Here is a 25,369-nt window from a genome sequence, read left to right as displayed (position 1 = left end):
GAAAAGAGTATCAAACTCTGCAAGAATACCTGTGGATTGTTTTATTTTACCTTTTAGTTCTGTCAATTCTTGCTTTATATATTTTAGGGCTCTGTGGTTAGGTACCTATTATAATTAGAATTGTTATAGCTTCATGTAAAGTGAGCCATTCCATTATAGAATGACTTGTCATAGCTAGTACTTTTCACTGTTCTTATGAAGTCTATTTTGCCTGTTATAGTAACATAGTAACTTCAGTTTTCTTTCAATTAGCCTTTGTATGTCATGTATTTTTTTCTACCCTTTTAAATTTATCCATATGATAATATTTAAAGTGGTTTTTTAGGTACACAATATATAATTTGTTCTTTTTAAATGCAATCCAACAACCTCTATCTTCTAATTGTTAGGTTTAGACCACTAACATTATATATAATTACTGATTTGATTAGATTTAAGTCTATTATTTTGTTTTCTATTCCTGTCCTGTTTTTCATTTTTGTTTTTTCCTTCTCTCCTTTCTTTTGGATTATCCGAATATTGTTTAGCATTCTGTTTTAATTTATTCCCCCTTCCCCCCTGAATCTCTGTATTTTGGGTACTTGATAAAGGAATTACAATATATATATTGTAATATATATAATATATAATTACAATATATATATTGTAATTATACTTTAATTATATTACATTATACTATAATTATATTTTAATATATGTAATATATATTTTCACAGTACATATACGCTGTGTTCTGTATTTTTACACTAAAATAAAGAAGCTTTTCAACCATACAGGTTTCATTACTCTTCCTCCTTTACTCTATATTTACCAAATATATTATATTTGCATAACACTGAAAATCTACCGCTACTTTAAATATATTTTTTAAAAATTTAAGCACAGGAGCGCTTGGGTGGCTCAGTTGGTTGGACGACTGCCTTCAGCTCAGGTCATGATCCTGGAGTCCCAGGATCGAGTCCTGCATCGGGCTCCCAGCTCCATGGGAAGTCTACTTCTCCCTCTGACCTTCTCCTCGCTCATGCTCTCTCTCACTGTCTCTCTCTCAAATAAATAAATAAAATCTTTAAAAAAATAAAAATAATAAAAATAAAAATTTAAGCACAGCAATAATAGCCTGCTGTATTTACACAGTAGTTGCCATTTATTTTGTTCTTCCATATTAAATTCCCAATTTCCCTCTGGTATCATTTCCCTTCAGCCTAAAAAACTTTTTTTAGCATTTCTTTTTCTTTTTTTTTTTTTAAGATGTTATTTATTTATTTGACAGAGAGAGAGAGATTCCAAGTAGGCAGAGCAGCAGGCAGAGGGAGAGGATGCAGGGCTTGATCCCAGGATGCTGGGATCATGACCTGAGCTGAAGGTAGCCATCTAACCGCCTAAACCATCCAGGTGCCCCCTTTTTCAGCATTTCTTTTGGAGTAGATCTGATGACAAGAAATTCTGTTTCTCTTCATCTGAAAACCCTTTGTTTTGCCTTTCTTACTGAGGACACTTGCACTAGATATAAAATGCTGAGCTGGCAATTCTTTTCCTTTTCTGTCCTCCACAGTTTCTGAGGAGAAATGATTCATCATTCAAATTTGTATTCCTCTATACATAATGTGTCATTATCCTTAGGCTACTTCCCAGATTTTTTCTTCTTCTTTAATTTTCAGCAGACTGATTTCATGTATCTGGGCATGACTTCCTGTCAATTCCTGTTTGGGATTCAGTAAGCTTCCTAAATCCGTAATTTACACCTAATAGAGGACGTCTAAGCCATTATTTTGTCAAATATTTTTCTACATCAATCTTTTCCTCCTTTTCTTCTGGGACTCAAATGTCACTAATTTTGTAAGTTCCACAGTTGCCTGAGGCCCAATTAACGTTTTTCCCCTGATCTTTTTCTTCTTTGGTCTTCAGACTGTATAACTTCTAGTGATCTGTCTCCAACTTCAGTGACCCTTCTATTACCTCTATTTGCTCTTGAACACATATAAGGAATTTTTAACTTTGTATAATGCATTTTTTTCATTTCCAAAACTATCATTTAGTTCATTTTTAGAGTTTCAATTTTGCTTCTGAAAATTTGTCTTTCTTTTTATTTCAAATATATTTACCTTTACTCCATGGCTGGTGGTTTTAACAGTTGCTTTATAGTCACTGTCTGATAATTTCAACACGTGGATCATCTTGACACTGTCAGATTTACTTGGGTTCATATTATGTTGAATAATTTTGGGCTGTATCCTAGACATTCTGGATATTATGTTGCGGGAACTCTGGTCCTGTTAAAGAATCCTCTGGGAAATGTTAAGTTTTTGTTTTAGCAGGTAATTGACCCATTCAGTTTCAGATTAGTTCTATCTTGTCTTCTTTGGGCATGAGTTCCAATATTAATTCATTTTCAAGGACTCTGTTATGCTTTGTTTTGCTCAGCACATGCTAGCAATTAGGTGATGGTTTATAAGAGAGTTGAGTTCTTGAAGCCTTTGCTACTGTTGTTTGGTCTGTTCTATTACACGCAGCATGGGGGTGAGCCTTGAAGAATTTTTGTTCCATTAATGAAATTTGGGATCACCTTTTACAGATCTCTGCAAAATCTCCCTCATGCTTTCTCAACCCCAAAGTGTCCCTTCTTTTTGGTTCCTATGGCCATAAAGAATTCTTGAGGCTTCTTATGCCATTCTACACATATACATATGATTGCCATAACCTTCAGAGTAAAATGGCAAGAGAAAAGTAATAGTGATTCCCTCACATTCAGTGGAAAAGAAGGTTCTGGATTCTTTTGGTCAGAGATATGGGTATTTTTTTGGGTTTTTAGGTGTCCCTGATGCCACTACTACAGTGGAACATACAAAGACAGCTGGCCTTAGAGCACAGGAGCCTCTTTTTCAGTCCTCTGGCTGGATAAATATGGTGTTTACACTACTATTCAGGGCCCACAGGGTCAATGCTGGGAGACAAAGGAGGAAAAAATCCAGTGAAACTCACTCATGTTATGCAATGTTTTACAAGTTTTAACTGTATCAAATTTCTGCAGACTAGAGATTATTAAGAAAGAGGATATATCTAGAAGAGAGCTGATCTGTCTTCTGTAGAATTATGCAGAAGTCTGACTCAAAATGGTGAGGGGGAGATGTACAACATGTAATAGTAAATTAAAGTCTGTGCATGGATTATCTATCCTACTATAAAAAATTTGTCAGAATATTTGATGATTTGTATCCAGAGAAATGTGGTCCCACAGTTTATTACTGTATTTTGGTAATTAGGTATCTTGCAGTATAACTCACAGTATTCCTGCCAGTTGCCTTAAATGAAAGTCACCAGTTCATGAAGCTTTATCCTTTACTTAAACATAGTTATCAATCATCATCATCAACTTGAATAAAAGCCAAGGACCACTGGATAATTCAGGAAAGCCTACAACATTGGGAAAAAAGCAAGGTACAGAGAAAAAATTACCTTGGAGGAAAAACAAACATTAAAAAAAAAAATCTAATTGGAAAACTCAGAGATTTTTCAGAGAGCTCCTGGATCTCTACAATGAAAAAAGAGTATGCTATAAAAAAGAAAACAATAGAAAGCACTCTTGGAAATCAAGAGAAAATTCAAAAGAAATATAAGACTATGTAAAGTTAAGAAATCTCACAGAAAATAAAATATAAAAGATCAATATAGGGAGTTCAACTTACACAAAGTAAGACTGCAAAAAAGAATAGAGAATAAAAAGGGGAAAATGGGAGTGGGTAGACATAATAGGGGGGAGAACCCAGAGTTGAAGAGTCCAACCAGTTTGCACAAAAAAGTGAAAAACTATGCAACATATATAGCTATGAAACTAACAGAACATAAAGATTAATAGAAGCTCTTCACTTAAAACAAACAAACAAAAAAACCCAGGAAAGGACTATGTCATAAGGACAGAGGAGGCAATCTAAAACAACCGGGGCCCCTGGGGGGCTCAGCAGGTTAAGAGTGTGCCTTCGGCTCTGGTCATGATTCCCGGGTCCTGGGATGGAGTCTCACATCAGGCTCCTTGCTTGATGGGTAGCCTGTTTCTCCCTCTGCCTGACACTCCCCCTGCTTGTGCACTCTCTAATAAATAAATAAAATCTTTTAAAAAAATAAAAAATAAATAAAATAAAACAACTTCCAAATGGCCAAAGACAGAACAATTTGAGCAAGAAAATAATGACAATATTGAATTATAACCCCCCAAATAAAATATTCATGGGTCTTTACTAGATTATAAATAAATGATTACATAAACAAATAACTGGGGAAGAAGGTATAAATCTTCCTTGTACAAGAATCAAAACTAAAACTGTACAAGCAAAGAGGGAAACAGAAGATGACCTTTAAAACAACAAAGTAATTGCTATAAGCAAGAAACAATGTGGAATGCTAAAAGGAAAACGTTAGAATTTTCTTTTCAGAGAAACAGGATATTTGCATAGACTCAAAGAATTTGCCCTCCCCACCCCGCCCCACACATTTACTAATTACAGCTGTTGTTTTACAGTACATCCATAAATTCTCTGCGACTCCTCCTCCAGGAGTGGAGCTTACTTCACCGCCCCATTAGTGTAGACTGGACCTTAGTGACTTGCTTCTACAAAACAGTGTATGGAAAGAAAAAAACAACTTCACAGTAGAGACACGTGGTACACACTATCTTAACCAATTCACCAGCAATAAGACACCTGACATACTTGCTGATATGATGAAAGTAAGAAGGGCAATGATATCTGTGATATTCTTCCGACCAACAATTCATAATTCATAATCTCAGTCTAATTATAAGAAAATAAACCTAAACTGGGGGATATTCTACAAAATACCTAACTTTCAAAACAGCCAAGGGTAAGAAAAAACAAAAACAATAACAACAACAAAAAGAATAAGTAAAAAAAGAGTAAGGAAATTTCAGATTTACAGGAGACTAAACAGCCATGATAAATAAATGCAATGTGGTATTTTGGACTGAATCCTTGAACAGAAAAAGTATTATTTGTGGAAAAGTCAATAATTTAATTACTAGTATTATACCTAAGTTAGCTTCCTCATTTTCATAAATTATGTGGATTATGCAAGAGATGTAGTATTAGAGGAAACTGCATGAAGGGAACTCCCTACCTTCACAATTTCTGTAAATACAAAATTATTTCAAAGTAAAAATACAAGTAAGTAAATAAGCTCTTAAAAGTTGACGAGGAAAAATTAAGTCACCTACAAAAAAGGAAGAACTGTACTTCATGTTAGTAAAACAGATGCAAGAAAATGATAGCACACTGCCACTAATATTCTGAGCATCATTTTCAACCTAAAATTCTGTATTAGCCATCTATTAAGTTAAGTTGGAAAGCAATATAAAGACACTTTCAGATCAATTTATTTCCTAGAACTTTATTGTAGGAAGCATTTCAGAATGTTTTCCAGGAACCAAATAAACCAAGAAAAATGAAGGCCAATCTTGAGAACACTGGATCAAAACCAGTAGAGCAGGAACAGAAGTCTCAAGATTATACCTATGTAGCAGCCTTAGAGAAGAATCAGGCTGATTAAAAAGCTGGAAATTCCAAAGAAAAGGAAAAATTGGATGGAGCTGATATTATTCTTGAAAACAGCAAAAGGGAGTAATAAAATTAGCCAATGCAAGGGGGGAACAGGCAATTAGCAAGTTCAAGAAAAACGACCAAAGGATATGTATTCACACTCATCACATCAGAGTCATAACGTAACTATTGTTTATTGGTTTAGACTATGGACTCTGAAAAACAATCTGAGGGGTTTGAAGTGGCAGGGCAGGTGGGAAGTTGGGGTACCAGGTGGTGGGTATTATAGAGGGCATGGCTTGCATGGAGCACTGGGTGTGGTGAAAAAATAATGAATACTATTTTTCTGAAAATAAATAAATTGGAAAAAAAAAACTTTAAAAAAAAAAAGAACTAAGCCACTGGGGTGCCTGGGTGGCAAGTCGGTTAAGGGTCTGCCTTTGGCTCAGGTCAAATCTCTGGGGGGATCTGGGACCAAGCCCCCCCCACCCCGCCCCTGGAAGCAAGGCAAGGCTCCCTGCTCAGCAAGTGAATCTGCTTCTCTCTCTCCCTCTGCCCCTCCTCTCCTCCTACCCCACCTCCCAACCCCGCTCATGCTCTCTCTCTCAAATAGTCTTAAAAAAACAAAACAACTAAAAAAAGGAACAGTGCTTATTGGAGAGAAAGTAAATGTTTTAACATCAAGAGAAAGAGAAGAGAGATAATAAAATCTATGTAAGAGAAGTTAAGAGGTGAAACAATGAGGAATGAAGGACATATATGCTAATATCTGTACCACATATCTGTACCACAGAGTGCTGAGTCAAGAGACAGTGTTAGGCTGCAGTCAGGTAAAAAATCCGAATATCATCAGATGGTGTAAAGTGAGGTACATTCTTTTTTTAAAAAATTAATTATTTTTATTAATATAAAATGTATTATTTGCCCCAGAGGTAATGTCTGTGAATCATCAGGCTTACGCCTTTCACAGCACTCACCATATCACATACCGTCCCCAACGTCCATAACCCAACCATCCTCTCCCCACCCCACTACCCCCAGCAACCCTTAGTTTGTTTTGTGAGATTAAGAATCTCTTATGGTTTGTCTCCCTCCCAATCCCATCTTGTTTCACTTTTTCCTTCCCTACCTCCCAAACACCCCCACCCTGCCTCTTCATATCAGAGAGATCATAAGATAATTGTCTTTAAAGTGAGGTAAATTCTTAACTCTCAATGCAAGAAGTCAAGAGCTAGTGTCTACTATTGATAGATCAGTAACAATATAAGCATATTTAGATATATAACAATTATCACAGGAAGAACACAAATGCAAAAACAGTTACAAAATTAAGTATGGTTCTCCTGTGGATTAAACAAGGGATGGGGCAAAGCATCCCCTTAAATATTTGTCAATGACATATTCAAAATATATAAAGAATTCATACAATTTAATACAAAAAAAAAAATCTGATTAAAAAATGGGCAGAGGACAAGAATAGACATTTTTCCAAAGACAACATACAAATGGCCAACAGATATATGAAAAAATGCTCAATAACACCCATCATCAAGGAAATGCAAATCAAAACTCCAATTAGCTATCACCTCACAAATGTCAGAATGACTGGTATCAAATAATAATAATAATAATAATTGTTGGTGAGGATGTAGAAAAAAAGGAATCCTTGTGCACTGCTGGCAGAAATGTAAATTGTCATAGCCATAGTGGAATATAATATGGAGGTTCCTTAACAAACAAAAATAGAAATACCATACAATTTAGTAATTCCTCTTCTGGGAAGAAAAGAAACACTAACTTGAAAAGACATATGCTCCCTTACATTTACTACAGCATTATTTACAATAGCCAAGATCTGGAAGCAACCCAAGTGTTCACTGACAGATAAATGAATAAAGAAAATGTGGTATAGGTTGACAATGGAATATTACTCAACCCAAAAAAGAATGAAATCTTGCCTTCTGCAAAAGATGGACGAAACCAGAGAACACTATCGGAAGAGAAATGTCCTAAGTTAGACAGAAGATGAATACCATAGGATTTCACCAGTAGGTGCAGTCTGAAGAACAAAACAAAAGAACAAACAAAAAAGGGGCACCTGGGTGGCTTAGTGGTTTAAGCCTCTGCCTTTGACTCAGGTCATGATCTCAGGGTCCTGGGATCAAACGTGCATCAGGCTCTCTGTTCAGCAGGGACAGGAGCCTGCTTCCCCCCTCTCTCTGCCTGCTGCCCTGCCTACTTGTGATCTCTCTCTCTCTCGCAAATAAATAAATAAAAATGTTAAAAAAAAAAAAAAAAAAAAACAAAGAACAAAACAAAACAGAAACAGACTCATAAATCCAGAGAACATACTGGTATTTGCAACATGGAAGTAGGGTAGAAACGGGGAAAATAGGTGAAGGGGATTAAAAGGCACAAACTTACAGTTATAAAGTAAGTAAGTCACAGGGATGTAAAGTACCGCACAAAGAATATAGTCATAACCTTGTACAGTGACAGACAATAACTACTTATTGTGGTGAGCATTTCATAATGTATACAAATGTCAAATCACTGTGTTGTACACCCGAAACTAACATATAATGTCCACTATACTTCAAATAAAAATTAATTTTAAAAAGACCCTTAATACTATAACCTCTTTATGATTTAATTTTTTTTGTACTTTTCTTTTTTTTTTGAAGTAAGCTTAATGTAGGGCTTGAATTCACGATCCTGAGATTAAGAGTCATGTGGTCTACTAAGTGAGCCAGCCAGGTGTCCCTATGATTTGAATTTTAAGTACCATATACATGTATCATTTGGAAATTAAAACACTTATTTCTAAAAAGCAAAAATATTGGCATTATTTTCAGCAGTGAATAAAAATAACTCATATATTCATTCAGAGTATGTACTGAGTTTCTACTTAGTGTAGTGGTTGGCCTTTAAATAAAACACCGTTCTTGCAATGAATGACCAAGTCTTTCAACTAAAGTACTATATGCTTAATCGATACTTATTTGTTTCAAAAGATACTGTTTCATATTCTCTTCAAAAACTTTAATACTTAGAAGTTACTGTATTCTAGTCACTAAAAATAATTTAAGCATAGTGATATTAAGCTTAACTGTTTTCAATGTAACATGTTTACTTACACAGTTTTGTGTATAATATATTTAAGATGTTTGAAACACTGAAAGTAAGCTTAAAATACATTTAATTCTGAATTGTTTAGGCTTGCAGAAGATTATAATGGTGTGAATCATTAAAAAAGGAAAATATGCCTTCAAACCATTAATAATTTGGTTTTTAAGTATATGTGTATATAAATCCTTGGATAAGTTTGTTTTGTGTATCTCTTTGAGTGTGCATAGGCAATAATAGAGACTTTAGAGACACTTATTTCTCAAAAAAAAGATGAAATCACAATGTGAGGTTCTAAATCAAAGAAAGTGGTAATTTTTCTTGTCTTCCCTAACTTGACCCACTGCTAATCCAGAGTGGAAATACTGCATCCTATCATACCGACACAAACAGCAGAGTATTTTTTTTAAAAAACAGACATCAACACTGTTATGGGATTAATCACACCAGTATCAATGGCTGCCAATATCAATGGTGAGGTGGCATTATTAATGCAATGCCATAAGAAACCTATTAAAACTTTTTTTTTTAAACTAAAATTCTTAGTTTTAGTATTATACAAACTCAGGGATTCAGCCAGTATACTAAGACTCATCTGCCTACTAATATATGTACATATCAAACTAAACTTTTACTAAATTTAACAACTATTTTTTTTTCTCTGAGACCATTTTCTAATCTGTAAAATGGAGCTATTATCTATCTCAGTGTTACTGTTAGAATCAAAGGAGCTGATCAATACATAACAAATCTGTTTCCTCTTCTTTCCCACATGTACCCTGGTATTAGTTAAAGGTTAAGGTCTAATTAGAAAATTTATCCAAAGCATTAATTTATTCAACAATTAAATACTGAAATTCGAATGTCTATCAAACCCATTCTAAGTAGAGAGGGTAGTTGTTCTATGTAAGACTTAGAAAAAGAGACAAATTTTGCATCTTGCATGCATTTGAACGCTCCCTCTCTCTCAAATACATAAATAAAATACTTAAAAAAAAACTTTATGATCTTGGGATAAGAGAAGATTTCACTAAAAATAAGGAAAGCAAAGGACAAAAGAAAACATATATTTGACTAAACAAAAATGTAAAGCTTTCATGTAACAAAAAATAGCAAAAAGATAAAAGACTAGCAATATAATGACAACATATAAATCAGAAAGAAAAATAAAACACCCCCCCCAAATGAGCAAGAAATAATCAACAAAAACATATATGTAACTGACCAATAAACATGAAAAGATACTTAATCTCTAAGATAACCAAGAAAGCTGCTACTTAAAAAAATGAGAAATCATTTTAGATACACAAAAACTTTCTTTTCTTCTTCTCCTCTTTTTAAGCAGTAAGCATGCTTTATTTATTTTTTAAAGGTTCCACACCCAACGTGAGGCTTGAACTCACTACTCCAAGAGTTGCATACTCTACCAAGTGAGCCAGCCAGGCGCCCCAGACTATCAATTTTCAAAGGCTAACACTACTGAGTACTGATGAACACATGGCAAAGGGGAAACTCTCAGTCACTGCTAGTGAGGCAGAGGTGTTAACAGCCATTTCAGAGATTCTTTAGCAGTTACGTAGCAAAACACATAAATTCCCCGTGATCCAATAATTCTACTTCACATACATGTTCACTGTATGTTCACATAATAAAGTGGTAGCAAAAAGCCTAATGACAATTTAAGCAGTAGAGGGAATGAATTAACACGGTATGGTACAGTTACGTAACAGCATACTATATAGCAGTTAGAAAGTACTATAAACGTATACATACATTTATATGTACACATATATGAACTCAGATCTTAAAACATAATGATAAATAAAATTATGATACTGTAACACTTATGTAAACTTCCTTAACACATAAAATAATGTTTTACATATAAATCCATCAATAATATATGTAAGAGTATTAAAACTGTACTAAAAACTTATAAATTCATAGTAGCTATTGCCTTTGAGGGGACAAAGATAATGTCAACTTTGTATAATTTGTCTTATTAAAAAATAATATATTAACAGCTATCAGTTCTAAGTGAGAGGTATATATTTGTTGTTATATTATCCTTGACACTTTATTTTTCTAAATTGTAAAAAAAAAAAAAAACACAAAAAAATCCAAAACTAATAAAGGTCACCAATAACATCATAATTTAATTCTCTTCAGTTATTTAAATACTCATAAAAAATAATATATGCTAATACAACAAGATAAGCAAATGGAAATAAATATACTTCATGTTTTATCATTATGTTGATAAACCTAAAAAAGCAGAATAAAATAGATCTCAGAAATGAGGTAAAAAACTTGATTTTAGACATCTTCCATAAAATCACTAAAGTGAATTCTTTAATTTGTGTATTTCCAAACTGACAGCTAAACTATCCTACAATTTTCATCTAAACACTAAAAAATAAGTAAAATGCACATGCCCTAAAATAAACCAACTAACCTGTATGGGTTCTTCTATGTCTCTGAAGCTCATCGCTCCTTGTGAATCTTTTGCCACAAAACATCCAATTGCATACAAAAGGTCTTTCTCCAGTATGCCAGCGAAGATGTGCTCGTAGGTGAGATGTTTTGCCATAAACTTTTCCACATCCTTCAATGTGACAGATATGCTGTTTCTTTTTTCCTGGTTCATTACTGCCTCTAACAAAAACAAAAACCAAACATTAATTACACTCCCGAACACCAACCTTGTAATTATGGAAAAATAAAAGGGAATCAAGGTTTTTAAATGATGCATATCTGAATGTGTTTTTCAAATCAAGATGCTGCAACTGTAGTTAAAAATCAGAAAATTTTTAATTAAAAAAAGAGTTATGTACTAAACCCAAAACTGCTGTGAAAACATGTTTATCCCACAGAGTTCATGTTCACCATGGAATTCATGTTCCTTCCCTAATAGGCTCTTCCCTTGCGGGGGGGAAATCTGTAAGCTTTTTAAGACACTTAAAAATTCTTGTCTAAATACCAAAAAGAATGGTAATCCCCATTTTAAAAAGTAAGGTTCAGAGTTTCACTTCCTGCAAGAAAGCACGAAGAGCTCCATGGACTTACTCCCCAGTGAAAATTATAAAAAACACAACAAATACCATGTAGTCTCTGGAAATGGTTCCATGAGCATACAGCACATAAACAAATAAATATTCAAGAAAAAAAGAGTAAGAACAGTGATGGTCTATAGTAGTTGAACCAAAACCCAACCCTCTCTCCCTTTGCCCTGTCACCTCCTTTGACATAAAACACTCTAGACTGGTACAACCAAGAGCAGGGTTTCCTCTTCTCACCTCCCAATTGGAGGGTTATCTCCCCAGTAAGGGGCAAGACATCAGAATTTCTCATTCTACTCCCAGTTACCTTAGCCCAGCAACAGCTGAGGCTAAGTTCTGGGCAAGTATGGCTGACAGGTAGGGAACAGGGAACTCTCCTCTCCCGCCCAAACCCAAGTCCTGAGACCTTGGCTCTGCCTTAGATAGGGCACAATGAGAGTAGTGCAGTACAGACCATCCTTGACCAAGGTCACTTTTAGTGTATACATTAGAACTGTAAAATCAACAGAAGCAAGCCAAGAAAACCTGAAGCTACTGCTTCTCCCTTGCCACCAAACACTCAGCTCCTAGAGCAGGGACTCTCAAGATAAAAATGTGCCACTATCCCAACCCCAAGTTCAGGAGCCTTAACAAAGAGATCCTAGCCAGAGAGAGAACACAGCATAAAACAGAACTCCAAATTTCTTCCCAAGGAATTGAATTAATTTGCAAACAAAGTGTGAAAAAGTTTGAACCTAAGGGCACTCTTAAAAATAGTGGAGACTGTTGCAAAACACAAATGGGAGGAAACTAATAGACACACTGGAGAAACAGGCAGAACTATACAGGCTGGTTAGGTTGTCAGAAAGGAGAAAAGAGGCAGCTGGGAGTAGTCCTCTAGAGTCAGAATAAATCTCAAACACAGACCTGCTGATCAGTATGGAGGTTCCTCAAAAAGTTGAAAACAGAGCTACCCTATGGCCCAACAATCATACTACTGGGTATTTACCCTAAAGATGCAAATGTAGGAATCCAAAGGGGCACATATACCTGAATGTTTACAAGCAGCAATGCTCACAATAGCCAAACCATGCAAAGAACCTAGATGTCCATCAACAGATGAATGGATAAAGATGATGTGGTGTACATACATACACACACACACACACACACACACACACAGGAATACTAGGCAGCCATCAAAAATGAAATCTTGCCATTTGCAATGAAGTAGATGGGAACTAGAGGTATTATGCTAAGCGAAATATATCAATCCGAGAAAGACAATTACTATGATCTCTCTGATAGGAGGAATTTGAGAGGCAGGGCAGGAGGTCATGGCGGGCAGGGAGGGAACAAATGAAACAAGATGGGACCACGGAGGGAGACAAACCATAAGAGACTTAATCGTGGGAGTGAAACCACAAGAGACTCTTAATCTCAGGAAACAAACTGAGGGTTCCTGGGGGGTGGGGAAGGAAGGAGAGAGGGGGTAACTGTGTTATGGACACTGGGAAGGGTATGTGCTATGGTGAGTGCTGTGAATTGTGTGAGACTGATGATTCACAGACCTGTACCCCAGACCAAATAATATATTATATGTAATTATGTTAATAAATTAAAAAAAAAGAATCTGAACAGATCAGTCTGTAGAGTAATATATGTTACAGGGCACTGTTGAAAACAGTAATGCAATCAGTTGACAATTAGCAGAGTTTAATAGCTGGGTGTGGTCAGGGACAGGACTGTCAAAGATTCTTGCCCAAACCACTGTCATCAAGGGTCACTAAGCAAACCTGATTCTGCATCCACTGAGGAGCAACATGCTTCATGGGGGGGCGAAGGGGTCTTCACCAAAATAACCCAGCCAGTCACTAAATAAGCAAGTGAACAATAACAATAAGCCAGAGATGAGGAAAGGCAGGGGAGGCAGTACTAAGTTGCTATAATGAACTAAAAGACACCATGATTAAAGAAGCAAAGAATAACAATGTCACATCAAATGGGGAATATCAATGAAGAGTTACAAATGATTAAAAAAAAATGGGAAACTGTGGAGATGAGAAGTACAAGTGAAATGAAAAATTTACTAGAGGAACTCAAAAGAAAAAATAACAAAAATCAACATAGATCAATAGAGATTATGCAATCCAAAAACAGACGAGAAAAAGAACAAAGGAAAATGAACAGGGTACCTAAGAAATGTGGGACACCAAGTAATGAGTGAGGGAAGCAAAGAAGAGGTGAGGGAAGCAGAGAAGAGAGGAGGGAGCGGCGAGAGGCGGGAGAGAAGGGAAGAGAGAATGCAGCAAAAAAAAATATTCAAAGAAATAATGGCTGAAAACTTATTAAACTTACTGAAAAACATGGATGTACACATGCAGGAAGCTCAACAAACTCCAAGTAGTGTAAATGCACAGTATCTCCACAAAGAGATACTGTATATGCTAAAAATCCTGAAACCCAAAGATAAAATCTTGAAAGCAGCAAAGGAAAAATAACTCCTCACTTACAAGGGAACCGGAGTAAAAGAAAGAACTGACTTCTCAGCAGAACAATGGAGGTCAAAAAGCAGGGTAAAAACATGTGCAAAGTACTCAAGAGAGAAAAAAAAAAAAAAAAAAAAACTGAAACAAGAAGACTCTATCCAGCAAAAACTACCTTTAAAAAATGAAGGTGAAATAAAGATATTCCCAGATAAACAGAGAGTTTGAGCAGACCTGCTATGCAAGAAATTAAAGTTCTTCAGGTTGTAGCAACTGAACCCAGAGAGTAATTCAAATGTACACAAAGAAACAAAAGAGCACCAGCAAGGGTAATTATGTAATTACAGAGGACAGCATAAGTGCATTATTTCTTGTTTTAGCAGATTTAAAAAGTAATTTTATAAAATAATATGTGTAAAATGTATTGTCAAACACATAACATTATAGAAATGTATATATTAAATATTTTTCCAGTAACAGCACAAGGCAGGAAGGTGGGAGCAAAACTGCAGAGGGCTAAGAAAATGATGCCAGAAAGGAACTCAAGCATCAGGAAAAAAGAAAAAGTGATAAAATTTTAGTGATAAAATTAACATAGGAAAAGTTATATATACTTGCTAATCTTCTCTCAACTTCTTGCCCCCCAACCCAAATGTCAGAGTTCTTGGTCAAATGTGAAAACACTTGGAAAAAAGTCCTTAGCAACCTCCAAATTATTCTTGGTGATCCTGATAACCCTCTGGTCTCTCAACTTCTTTTAAAGACATAACATTATATAAAGTAACAATTTATAACAATGTTATTATTGAATTGGTAACACTTATAGACATAATATATACTGTAACAATATACATAATAGTACATAATATATAAAAATAACATCACAAGAAGAAACAAAAGGGAATAGACCTAAAAGAAATAACTTCTATAATTCACTGGAAGTAAATTACTATTAACCTTAAGTTGATTATGACAAGACATACATGGTGAGGTCAAGAGCAACTACTGTGGAAATAACTAAAATAATACAGTGAAAAAATTATTAACAAAATTAAAATACTACTTTACAAATTAAAGTGCTATATTATATTCACTTAATGCAAAAGAGAGCAGTAAAGGAGGAAGAGAGAAAAAGACATGAGACAAAAAAAAAAAACAAAAAGCAAAATGAAAGACATAAATTCAACCATATCAACAACATCTAATGGATTATACAATCTAATCAAAAAACACATTTGGTCAGATTGGATTAACAAAAAAAACCCAAAAAATCAACAGGGGCATCTGAGTGGCTCAGTCATGTAAGAGCCCATCAGATTCCTGGTTTTGGCTCAGGTCATGGTCTCATGGGCCACTGGATTTAGCCTACATCCAGCTCCACACTCAGCCAGGAGTCTGCTTGAAGAGTCTCTCCCTCTACCCCTTCCCTCACTCTCACTTGCTCTCGCTCTCTAATAAATCAATCTTAAAACAAAACAAAACAAAAAAAACCAAGATCCAACTACATGCTGTCTACATGTGACATAGTTCACACTTAAAGACAGAAAGATACAGGTAGATTAAAGTAAATCAATTAGGCAGAAAAGCAGTAAGGAAACAGAAGACTTGATAAATTTGACCTAACAGACATGCACAAAGCACTCCACCAAACAGCAGCAAAATACACATTCTTTTCAAGTGCACATAAAATGTTCTCCCAAGATAAATCATACACTAGGCTATGAAATCTCAATAAAAGACAGAAATAATGCAAAGTATGACCACTTTGCCAAGAGAGTAGAAATCAACTATTGGGGGAAACTGGAAAATTCCCAGATATCTAGAAATTAAACAATATACTCCTAAATAACCAATGGTCAAAAAAGAAATCCACAGTGAAAGCAGGAAATACTTTGAGATGAATGAAGATACATCATACCAAAATTCAAGGGATACATGTAAAGAATACCTAGAGAGAAATTTTTAGCTGTAAACAGATGCCTACATTAAAAAAGATCTTAAATCACTAACCTTCCATCTTCAGACAATGGAGAAAGCAAATTAAATCTAAATAAAGCAAACGGAAGGAAAGAAATAATAAAGAATAGAGCAGGAACTAATGAAATTGAGAATGCAGAAACAACAGAGAAAAATCAATGAAACCAAAAGCCGATGTGACTTTTTGAAAAGGTCAAAACTGAACAACCCTTTAGGTAGACTGGCCAAGAAAAAAAGAGAAGACACAATCAGAATCTAAAACTCATCATCAATCTCACAGAAATAAAAAGAGTTATAAAAGAATACCAAGAATAACCAATAACCGTATAGCAATTACTTAAATAACTTAGATGAGATAGATTAAATTCCCAAAAAGACACTAAGTACCAAGACTGACTTAAGAAAAATCAATCAATCAGAAAAAAAACCTTAAGAGTGAAGAGACTGAATTAGTAGTCAAATAAATACCCATAAAAAAAGCCCAGAACCTAGACAGTTTCACTGGTGAATTCTGCAAAATATTTAAAGAATTATTACCAGTTCTTCCCAAAATTAAAAAATATAAAATAAAAAATGGAGGGAACACTTCCCAACTCATTCTATGAAGCCCGTATTACCCTTACCAAAAGCAAACAAAGACATTTTAAGAAAACAACAAACCAATTACCCCTCATGAACACATGAACACAAAAATCCTTAACAAAATACTAGCACACTGAAAATAGCAATATATAAATTATATACCACGACTAAGTTGGATTTATTTCACAAATGCAAAAGTACTTTAACATCTGACAACCAATATAACACACCATACTGACAGAATAAAACACAGAAACTACACGATCATCTCAACTGATGCAGAAAAGCATCTGGCAAAATCCAACAACCTTTCATGACAAAAACACAATGAAGTAAGAATAGAAGGGAACTTTCTTAATTAAAGGCATATATGTAAAGCTCAGAGCTAACGTCATACTTAATGGTGAAAGACTGGACCCTTTCCCCCTAAGATTAGGAACAAAACAAAGATGTCCATTTTCACCACTTCTTTTCAACATTATACAATAGGCCTGGACAAAACAATTAGGTAAGAAAAAGAAATAAATATCATCCAAAGTGGAGAGGATAAGGTAAAACTATCTCTATTTGCAGATGACATGATCTTACATACAGAAAACCCCTAATGAGTCCACTAAAAAACTATTTGAATTAATAAAAAGAGTTCAGTAAGGTCGTAAGATACAAATCAGTAAACAAAAATTAACTGTATTTCTATAAACTTGCAATGAACAATAAAGAAAAAAGTTCCATTTACAATAGCCTCAAAAAGAATAAAATACTTAGGAATGAATTTAACAAAACAAGTACAGAACTTATACACTAAACTACAAAACGGTGTCAAAGGAAATCAGAGATCTAAATAAACAGAAAAACATACCATGGAAAGTATCAGAGGACAATACTGCTGATCTGGCAATATTCCTCAAGTTGATCTAAAGCTTCCATACCACCCCCTGTCAGAATTCCATCTGCCTTCTTGGTAGAAACTAACAAGCTGATTCTAAAATTCACAGGGAAATTACAACTGTCTCTGTCGCTATCAAGAAAGTAAAAAGACAACTCTCAGAACGGGAGAAACTATCAGCAAATCATGTAACTGATAAGGGACTTGTATCTAAAATATATAAAGAGCTATTACAATTTAATTTTAAAAACCTAATAAAGATTCATTCATTCATTTTAGTGAAAAAGAGCACCCAAGCAGGGGGAGGGGGAGAGGGAGAGAAATCCTCAGGCAAACTCCCCACTGAGCGTGGAGCTCCACACTGGGCTCAATCCTAGGACCCTGAAATCATGATCTGAGCTGAAACAAGAGTTGGACACTCAACCAACTGAGCCATGCAGGCGCACACTTTTTTTTTCTTAAAATGGGCAAAAGATCTTAAGAGACATTTCTCCAAAGATATGCAAATGGCCAATAAGCAAAGCACATGAAAACATACTTGACTAAACGACGTCATCAAAAAAATGCAAACTAAAACCACACTGAGATACCATTTCACACACGCTAGGAAAGCTGTAATCAAAAAGCCAAATTAGAACAAGTGTTGGCAACAACTGGAACTCTCATACACTGCTGGTGGGAATGTAAAAACAGTATAGCTACTTTGGAAAACAACCTGGCAATTCCTCAAATGGTTAGACTTAAGAGTTACTATATGGATCATTAATTTCATTCGTAGGTATACACCCAAGAGAAATGAAAGCCTATGTCCACACCAAAATTTGTAGTGTTTACAGCAGCACAGCAGCCAAAAGATGGAAGAATTCCAAGTGTCTACCAACTGATAAATAGATAAGTAAAATACTGTGTATCCATACACAGTATTTGATATTTGTTCATTTAAAAGAATGAAGTACCAATATCTAATACATGCTATAATATGGATAAACCTTAAAAAATATTACGTTATGTAAATGAAACCAGTCACGAAAAAATCACATACTATGTGATTCCATTTGTATGCATGTCCAAAATGGCAAAAATGACAGAAATGACAGAAATTTGTTCAATGGTTGCCTAGAGCTTGGAGGATTGGAGGATGAGGGGGTGAGGTCTTAGGAATACAGGGGTTTCTTTTTGAGGTAATGAAAATGTTCTAAAATTGTGATGATGGATGCACAGCTATGTGAACATACTAAAAACTAATGAAATGTAGACTGAGGGAATTGTATGGTATGTGAATTTTGTATCAATAAAATTAAAATTTTTACATAATAAATGAAACAAGAAGACCATTTAAAAAAGTACAAGGTACATGGCAGGTACTCCACTCCTAGACTAGCTCAATTTAATCCCTGTCATAACAACACTGTATCTCAACTTCATAGTACAAAATTAGTGATATTCTAGTGATCAAAGTACCCAGCCAATGGCTTGGTTTTAACTATTTTATGCCTTCCAGAGAGATAAAGTTGGTAATAGAGCATTTACCTTCCTTCTCCTTCCCTACAATTAGGACAGGAACAGGCAACTCTTCGAAGCCTCTTGCCAGGCTGCACCTCTTGATCAGAAGCTTGCTGGCCTTGCTGCAAATGCACTTGTGTGAGTTGGTCAGGACTAACAGCACCTATCGTTGCGTTAGCAATTCCTCCAACTGCTACAGTTACAGGAGCTATGGTGGCTTGTTGGACCTTTACTCCATCTTGTCCTTGCTGCTGACCTAAAAATTGGGGGGAGGGGGAAAGAGTATTATAATGTTTTCTATTTCTAAAGAAAGGATTAAAAAAAAATCCATGTGGACATTTTTAAGCTAACATATTTGTTCTAATAGTTAATCTGTGTAAAATACAACAGCAAAGGGGTTGATTTTTACTACGCCAATCCTCCTAAATTATAATATTCTCATTTAAGTAGCTCAGGCTGCCTCTGTATCAGGTTGGTGGGACTATACATAAATCACTTAACCCCCTGATGGCTTTACTTTCTCCATCTGTAAAATGAAGATAATAATATTTGCCACCTACCTACCTCACCAAAGTGCTCTGGGAATTCATGAGCTATTATTTGAAAAGCACTCTGAGATCCTCAGATGAAAGATGCTGTAGCCATTTCCACAGTAAGCAACAGACCCATTCACTCCAAGAAAATATAGGAATGAGAAGTTAACTAAACAAATGATTAAGTTTTATAGATATTTCTCATTCCTCCATAATTTAAAATTAAGCAAACATCTCTTTATTTAGGAATCTTTTTTTAATTATGCACAGTGAGTTAAGTAGTTTTTTAAAATGTAAAACCATCCATGATTATTACATACTATTGCTATAATCATAAAACAGACATTTTGGGTATTACTACTTTATTCACTCATGTAGCTTAGGACTTAACTTTATTTCTCAGGTTAGTACATATACCAACTTGGCTTTTTCACTTAAAACAAACTATGATAAATAATATATAATATAACCAAAAAGCCCCATCTACTTTATGGTTTAAATTGACCCTGAAGCGCAAGTGAGTATGCCTTATAATGATCCTTTCTTTTCATCATGGTTCTTTCTCTGTATTAGGTTTGGAATAGCAGAAAACACCCAATTTATAAACTAATGCTCCCACCTCTGAGAGTTGATGTAAGAATTGAACAAGTTAATTTTTACAAACCCCTTACCACAGTGCCTGGCACAGAACTGTTCATTTGTTAAGCATTACTGCTGAGTTACCACTGAATTGGGTGGCAACACAAGAATAAAATATGGTAGCAGAAATAAACACGTGAGAATTGAGTGTAAAATAAAAGGGCTTATTTCAAAGCTGCATATGTAATACTTGAAACACACAGAGCAACCAGGAAAAGAAAATTAGTACATGAGGAAAGAGTACACACTTTCTAAACAAGATTAAACCTCTCATTGTCTCAGCCAAAGTCAGTTTCATTCTCCTGTGTATTCGAAACACTCTGAAACCTTTGGATAGCACCAATAACTATAATACAAATAAAAAATATATGTCTTTTGTACTGTTTTAGTAAGGATACATTTTTTGTTTTTCTACTGAATTTAAATTTCTGATCACTTTTGAATTAACATACTGTGATAGGTAAAGCAACGCAAGTAAAGTCAGATGTCGTAAATTCATGCACCATTCAAAGATCATGCACTCGAATATCCTCAAGCTTCCTCACTTCTTTTTTTTTTTTTAAGCTTCCTCACTTCTTAATAATGCTGACCTCTCTAAAATTTCTGTCTCCCATCTACTTCAGAGAGTTCTTTATGAAGATCAAGTTGATTTCCTAAAGGGTAAAGACTTTGTAAACTTTAAAACAATACACAAATGTAAAGTTTAATTTTTATATCTCTATGTATCTTCTGAATACTTAATTTTTCCTGCTGTTCATACAACACTAGGTCATTCCTTTCAGGCTGCAGTGGTATTTAAAATGTCCTTCACTACATCAAAGAAGTGCTAGGAATCCCCGATCACTGCCTGGTCATTCTTAGATCCTTCCTTAGATCTTTAGATCTCTTAGACCATTTCCGTGATAGATTTCTCAACCCTTCATATTATGAGCATTTATTTGTTCAATGCCTAAACAACCTGGCAAGTTATTCCAATGAATAGTACTAAGCCAGTCATATTTGAATTTATATATTTAAGCCTGACAACTCTCTGGACTTCTTCACCTAGCTGTCCTAGACAGTTCAACATTGCTCAGTGTTAGTTTCTTTCATTTCCACTGCTACCAGTCAAGTATAAATCACCAAATTCTTTCATTTTATTATTTTTAAGAATTTATTTATTTGACAGAGGGATACAGCACAAGTAGAGAGAGTGGCAGAGAGAGGGAGAAGCAGGCCCTCGGCTGAGCAGGAAGCCCAACATGGGGCTCAATCCCAGAATCCCGAGATCATGACCTGAGCCAAAGGTAGCCACTTAACCGACTGAGCCACCTAGGTGACCCTAATCACCAAATTCTTTACCAAAGCTTCCAGGTTACTCAAGTTTAATGCTACACACCCTCAAACCCCATCACATATTATCAGTCTCTCTCCTGTTCACTCTGCTCCTGACAAACTGGCCTTTTTTTTCTAGCCCTCAAACAAATCAAGCTCATTCCCTTCTTGGGGCCTCTGCACATCCTCTCCAGTCTGGGTGGGAATGCCTAGGCACCCAAATCTTCGCACCACTGACTCCTTAGTAATATTCTAAGCTCCTGATCACATCATCTAAAATGGACTACCATTTCTGTATCATCACCAAGTTTCATCTTACTTGGATTAGATTATCTTGTCCTTGTTTAAACTTTTTTGTCTTCACCTCACTTCTGAATGTTAAGTTCCATGAGAACACAGATCTTGCCTGTCATGTTCACTGCTGTCTCCAGCATATGGAACACTACTCAACACACAGTACCCACTCAATAACATAAGCTTACTAAAGGAATGTTTAAAAATTAATTCATCTTCAAAAACTTGCTTCTACTAATAATTCTGTTTTGGTAAATGTTAACTACCACTCTCCTTATTACCTACACTTGAAACATTAAAACATCAACTTTTAACTAAAGTTCTCCTTTACCCATTAATTACATCCATATGATAGCCAAGTTAAGAGGCACATAAAAGCATAATAATAGCTCTTACATTCATCTTATCTTTCTGCTCCCAGAACCATCACCCTGGTCGAGGTTGGTATTACTTTACGCCTCTACTAGCCTACATGGGACTCACACCTCCTACCTCATCCTTCAAACTGTTCCCAGAAAATCTTATAATGCCGTTCTGATCGTATCACTTCCATGCTCACTAACTTTTAGTCATTCCCCATCAGACAAAGTCTGGCATTCAAAGGACTCCACCACAAAGACCTAACTCCTGGCTCGCAGACTTCCTCCTTAACAGTCAAATCCAATGTATATTTTCTCACTGCTGCATTTGACACAATCAACCATTCTGTTCTCCTTAAAATTTGACTGAATGAGCTATTAGCTCCTTACATTCTGAGAAACCCCTTTCTCTCTGTTAGGCATTATAAGCCTTTAAATCTAAGCTTTTATGACATTTTTAATTTTTTAAAAGATTTTAAAGTAATCTCTATACCCAACATGGAACTCAAATTCACAACCTACAGATCAAGAGTCACAAGCTCCACTGACTGAGCTTGCCAGGTACCTGTGTCATATATTTAAAAGATTTATCCACACTTGTTGCCTTTACTCCTCATTTCCCATTCTCTCCTCAAACTACTAAAACTGTATGGCCAACCCATCACTCTACTAAAATCATGACAATCAGAATTAACAATTCATAATTTGTAAACCCAAAGATACTCTTTGATCTTGTTTCAGCTCTCTGGAGCATGTGAAGCTGTTTATGCTACACTCTCCTCGAAATGCTCTCCTTGTCCTTCACTGGTAACTACTCACCACTGGTGTTCCTCCTATTTCTCTAACCATCCCCACACTGATGTCTTTCCTAGGCCATTTTTCCAGTTTTCTGAATCTTCTTCTCATTCTCACTCTCTCCTTGGGTTATCTCATGTACTTTCATAAATTTTACTACTATGTGTGAGCTGATGGCTCTCAAATCTGTATCTTCTGCTTAAATCACTCTCAAGTGTCATACTCTTACTGTCATCTGGCAGGGAATGTGTCCAACAGATTTCTCACATGCAATGTGTCTAGGAATCAGACCAATTATCCTACTCTCATAAACTAGTTCCTTCTCACTGCCCAAACTGAAAACTTGAAGCCATTCTTAACTCTCCTCCATCTCCTTCTACCCCCACAATAGGAGCTATCATTTTATAATTAGTTACTAGATGTCTGACATCTGTTATTTTACCTACTCCTCACATCCCTGTAGATTGAGTACTGCTGTCCCTATTTTAAGTTAAGAAAACTAAAGTTCTGAGGGCACCTGGGTGGCTTAGTTGGTTGGGTGTCTGCCTTCGGCTCAGGTCATGATCCCGAAGTCCTGGGATCAAGCTCAACATCAGGCTCCCTGCTTAGTGGGGGAGCCTGCTTCTCCCTTTCCCTCTTCCCCTACTTGTACTTTCTCTCTCACTTACTCTCTCTCAAATAAACAAAATTTCAAAAAAGAAAAGAAAAAGGAAAACTCAAATTCTGAGAGGTACATAAAACACCCAAGGTCACAAAACAGGTAAGTGACAGAGCTGGGATTTGAATCCAGGTCTAGAGAACTCCAGAAGCTATTCTTTCCCCTGCATGCATTACTTATAATATCAGCAGTCCTTGTTGAGTATACCTCTTCAAGTTATCTCAGATTTGTCCATTTTCTCCATCCTTATTGCCTATACATTAGAACAGGTTCTTATCACCATTATACCAGTTCTGCCCTTTCCAATTTCATAATGCAGATGCAAATCTAGTTCCCCAATGAGTCTTCAATACATTCACAGTAAAGTCAACATTTCTTGGCACAGGATGTAAAAAAGCTCTTTATAATCTAGCTTTTGCTTACTTTTATAGCTTCATCTCAGGAATCCTCCACCATCCCCACTCTCAACACCAGCTACACTGAACTCCTACTTCTTCTAATGTTCCATGCTTAATTGTCTCTGGGCCTTTGACTTATGTAGCCAGTATCCAACATATTTTCCCATTCCAAATCTCCATCTCTGTTGGTCTCAGAAAAGCTCAATTCATCTTACAGAACTCAGTTCATGTGTCATTCCCTTTGGGAAGTCTTCCTGACAGGTGTCCTTCTGAATCTAGGTCAGAAACCTTTTCTTTCTTTTTCCATAACATCCTGTACATAAATTTCATTATATCAATGGGCAAACTACATGGTGAACATATACTGTAAATGTTTATTTGTTTTGTCTTCCCAAGAGATCATATACTCTTGTCTCTGAGGAGCAAAATACACCTCCCGTTTTTTCCATTCCTAAAAATGGATTGCCTGAGAATGCTAAGATTTAAGAACAAATGACTGGTCCATGTGGTAGTGGATGTTGTCACTGTTTTGAGTTGAAATTATGAGTACAGAAATTTCTCCTCAAGTGTCACTTTTTTAATCGAGTAAGCTGGGTACGGGATGACTTATAAATTAGACAATGAAATCTGTATCAATAAGACCACTATTTTACTTATAATGCAATCTGTAAAGTTAGGACTATAAAAAAAATTAAGCACACAAAAAAGCTGTTACATAGGAAAAGCAGTTGGTTTGTTGCAATGACTTTGCGTTCAATTTGTCAAGGAAAAATTAATAATAATAAAGATTTAAAAAATAAAAGAAGCTGTGCCAATGATAGTGCTGATGAAAATGGGAAAGACAAGTAATTACAGAAACAAACTGACATAGTTACTAAAATGTCTGAAGAAAAATTAATGCCCTTTTGAAACTCTAGTCTGTAAAATTTCTGTTACCACATAATCTTACATATAACTCGAGATTTCTTGGTGCTGTAACTATGCAAACTATGCATCATGATGGAATGGAGAGTGACCCTTCTTTTCTTTTCCTTACATGCTATCAGAGGTAAAAACAAACAAACAAACAAAACCTTCCAAGGCTGCTTGGAACAACCAGGCCATCTTTCCTATTCCTTTCCTTATTTGTTCTGCTCCTTTTTTTTTCCCCAAGTACAAATGTGGGCCAAGGGTAACGGGCACCAGTTGTTTGGTAGGTGACATGATATTAGGTCACTAGATACTCAGGAACATCT

At 35.5% G+C, this 25,369-nt stretch overlaps 1 protein-coding gene across 2 annotated transcripts in view; it reads right to left on the bottom strand.

The window, feature by feature from the left end:
* SP4 (Sp4 transcription factor) overlaps positions 1-25,369 on the bottom strand; it is an 88,129-nt gene that overhangs the window by 13,746 nt on the left and 49,014 nt on the right. For both annotated transcript variants that reach the window (XM_044246188.1, XM_044246189.1), the window contains exons 4-5: positions 19,172-19,400; positions 11,128-11,327 (exon numbers count right to left, since the gene is read on the bottom strand). In XM_044246188.1, coding sequence (XP_044102123.1) covers positions 11,128-11,327; positions 19,172-19,400 — 429 coding nt within the window. The remainder of the gene's footprint in view (positions 1-11,127; positions 11,328-19,171; positions 19,401-25,369) is intronic.

Source organism: Neovison vison, chromosome 4 (genome assembly GCF_020171115.1).
Source record: "Neovison vison isolate M4711 chromosome 4, ASM_NN_V1, whole genome shotgun sequence".
In the NCBI taxonomy this organism is placed as follows: Eukaryota; Metazoa; Chordata; class Mammalia; order Carnivora; family Mustelidae; genus Neogale; species Neogale vison.
This window is presented reverse-complemented; position numbering and strand designations above follow the sequence as displayed.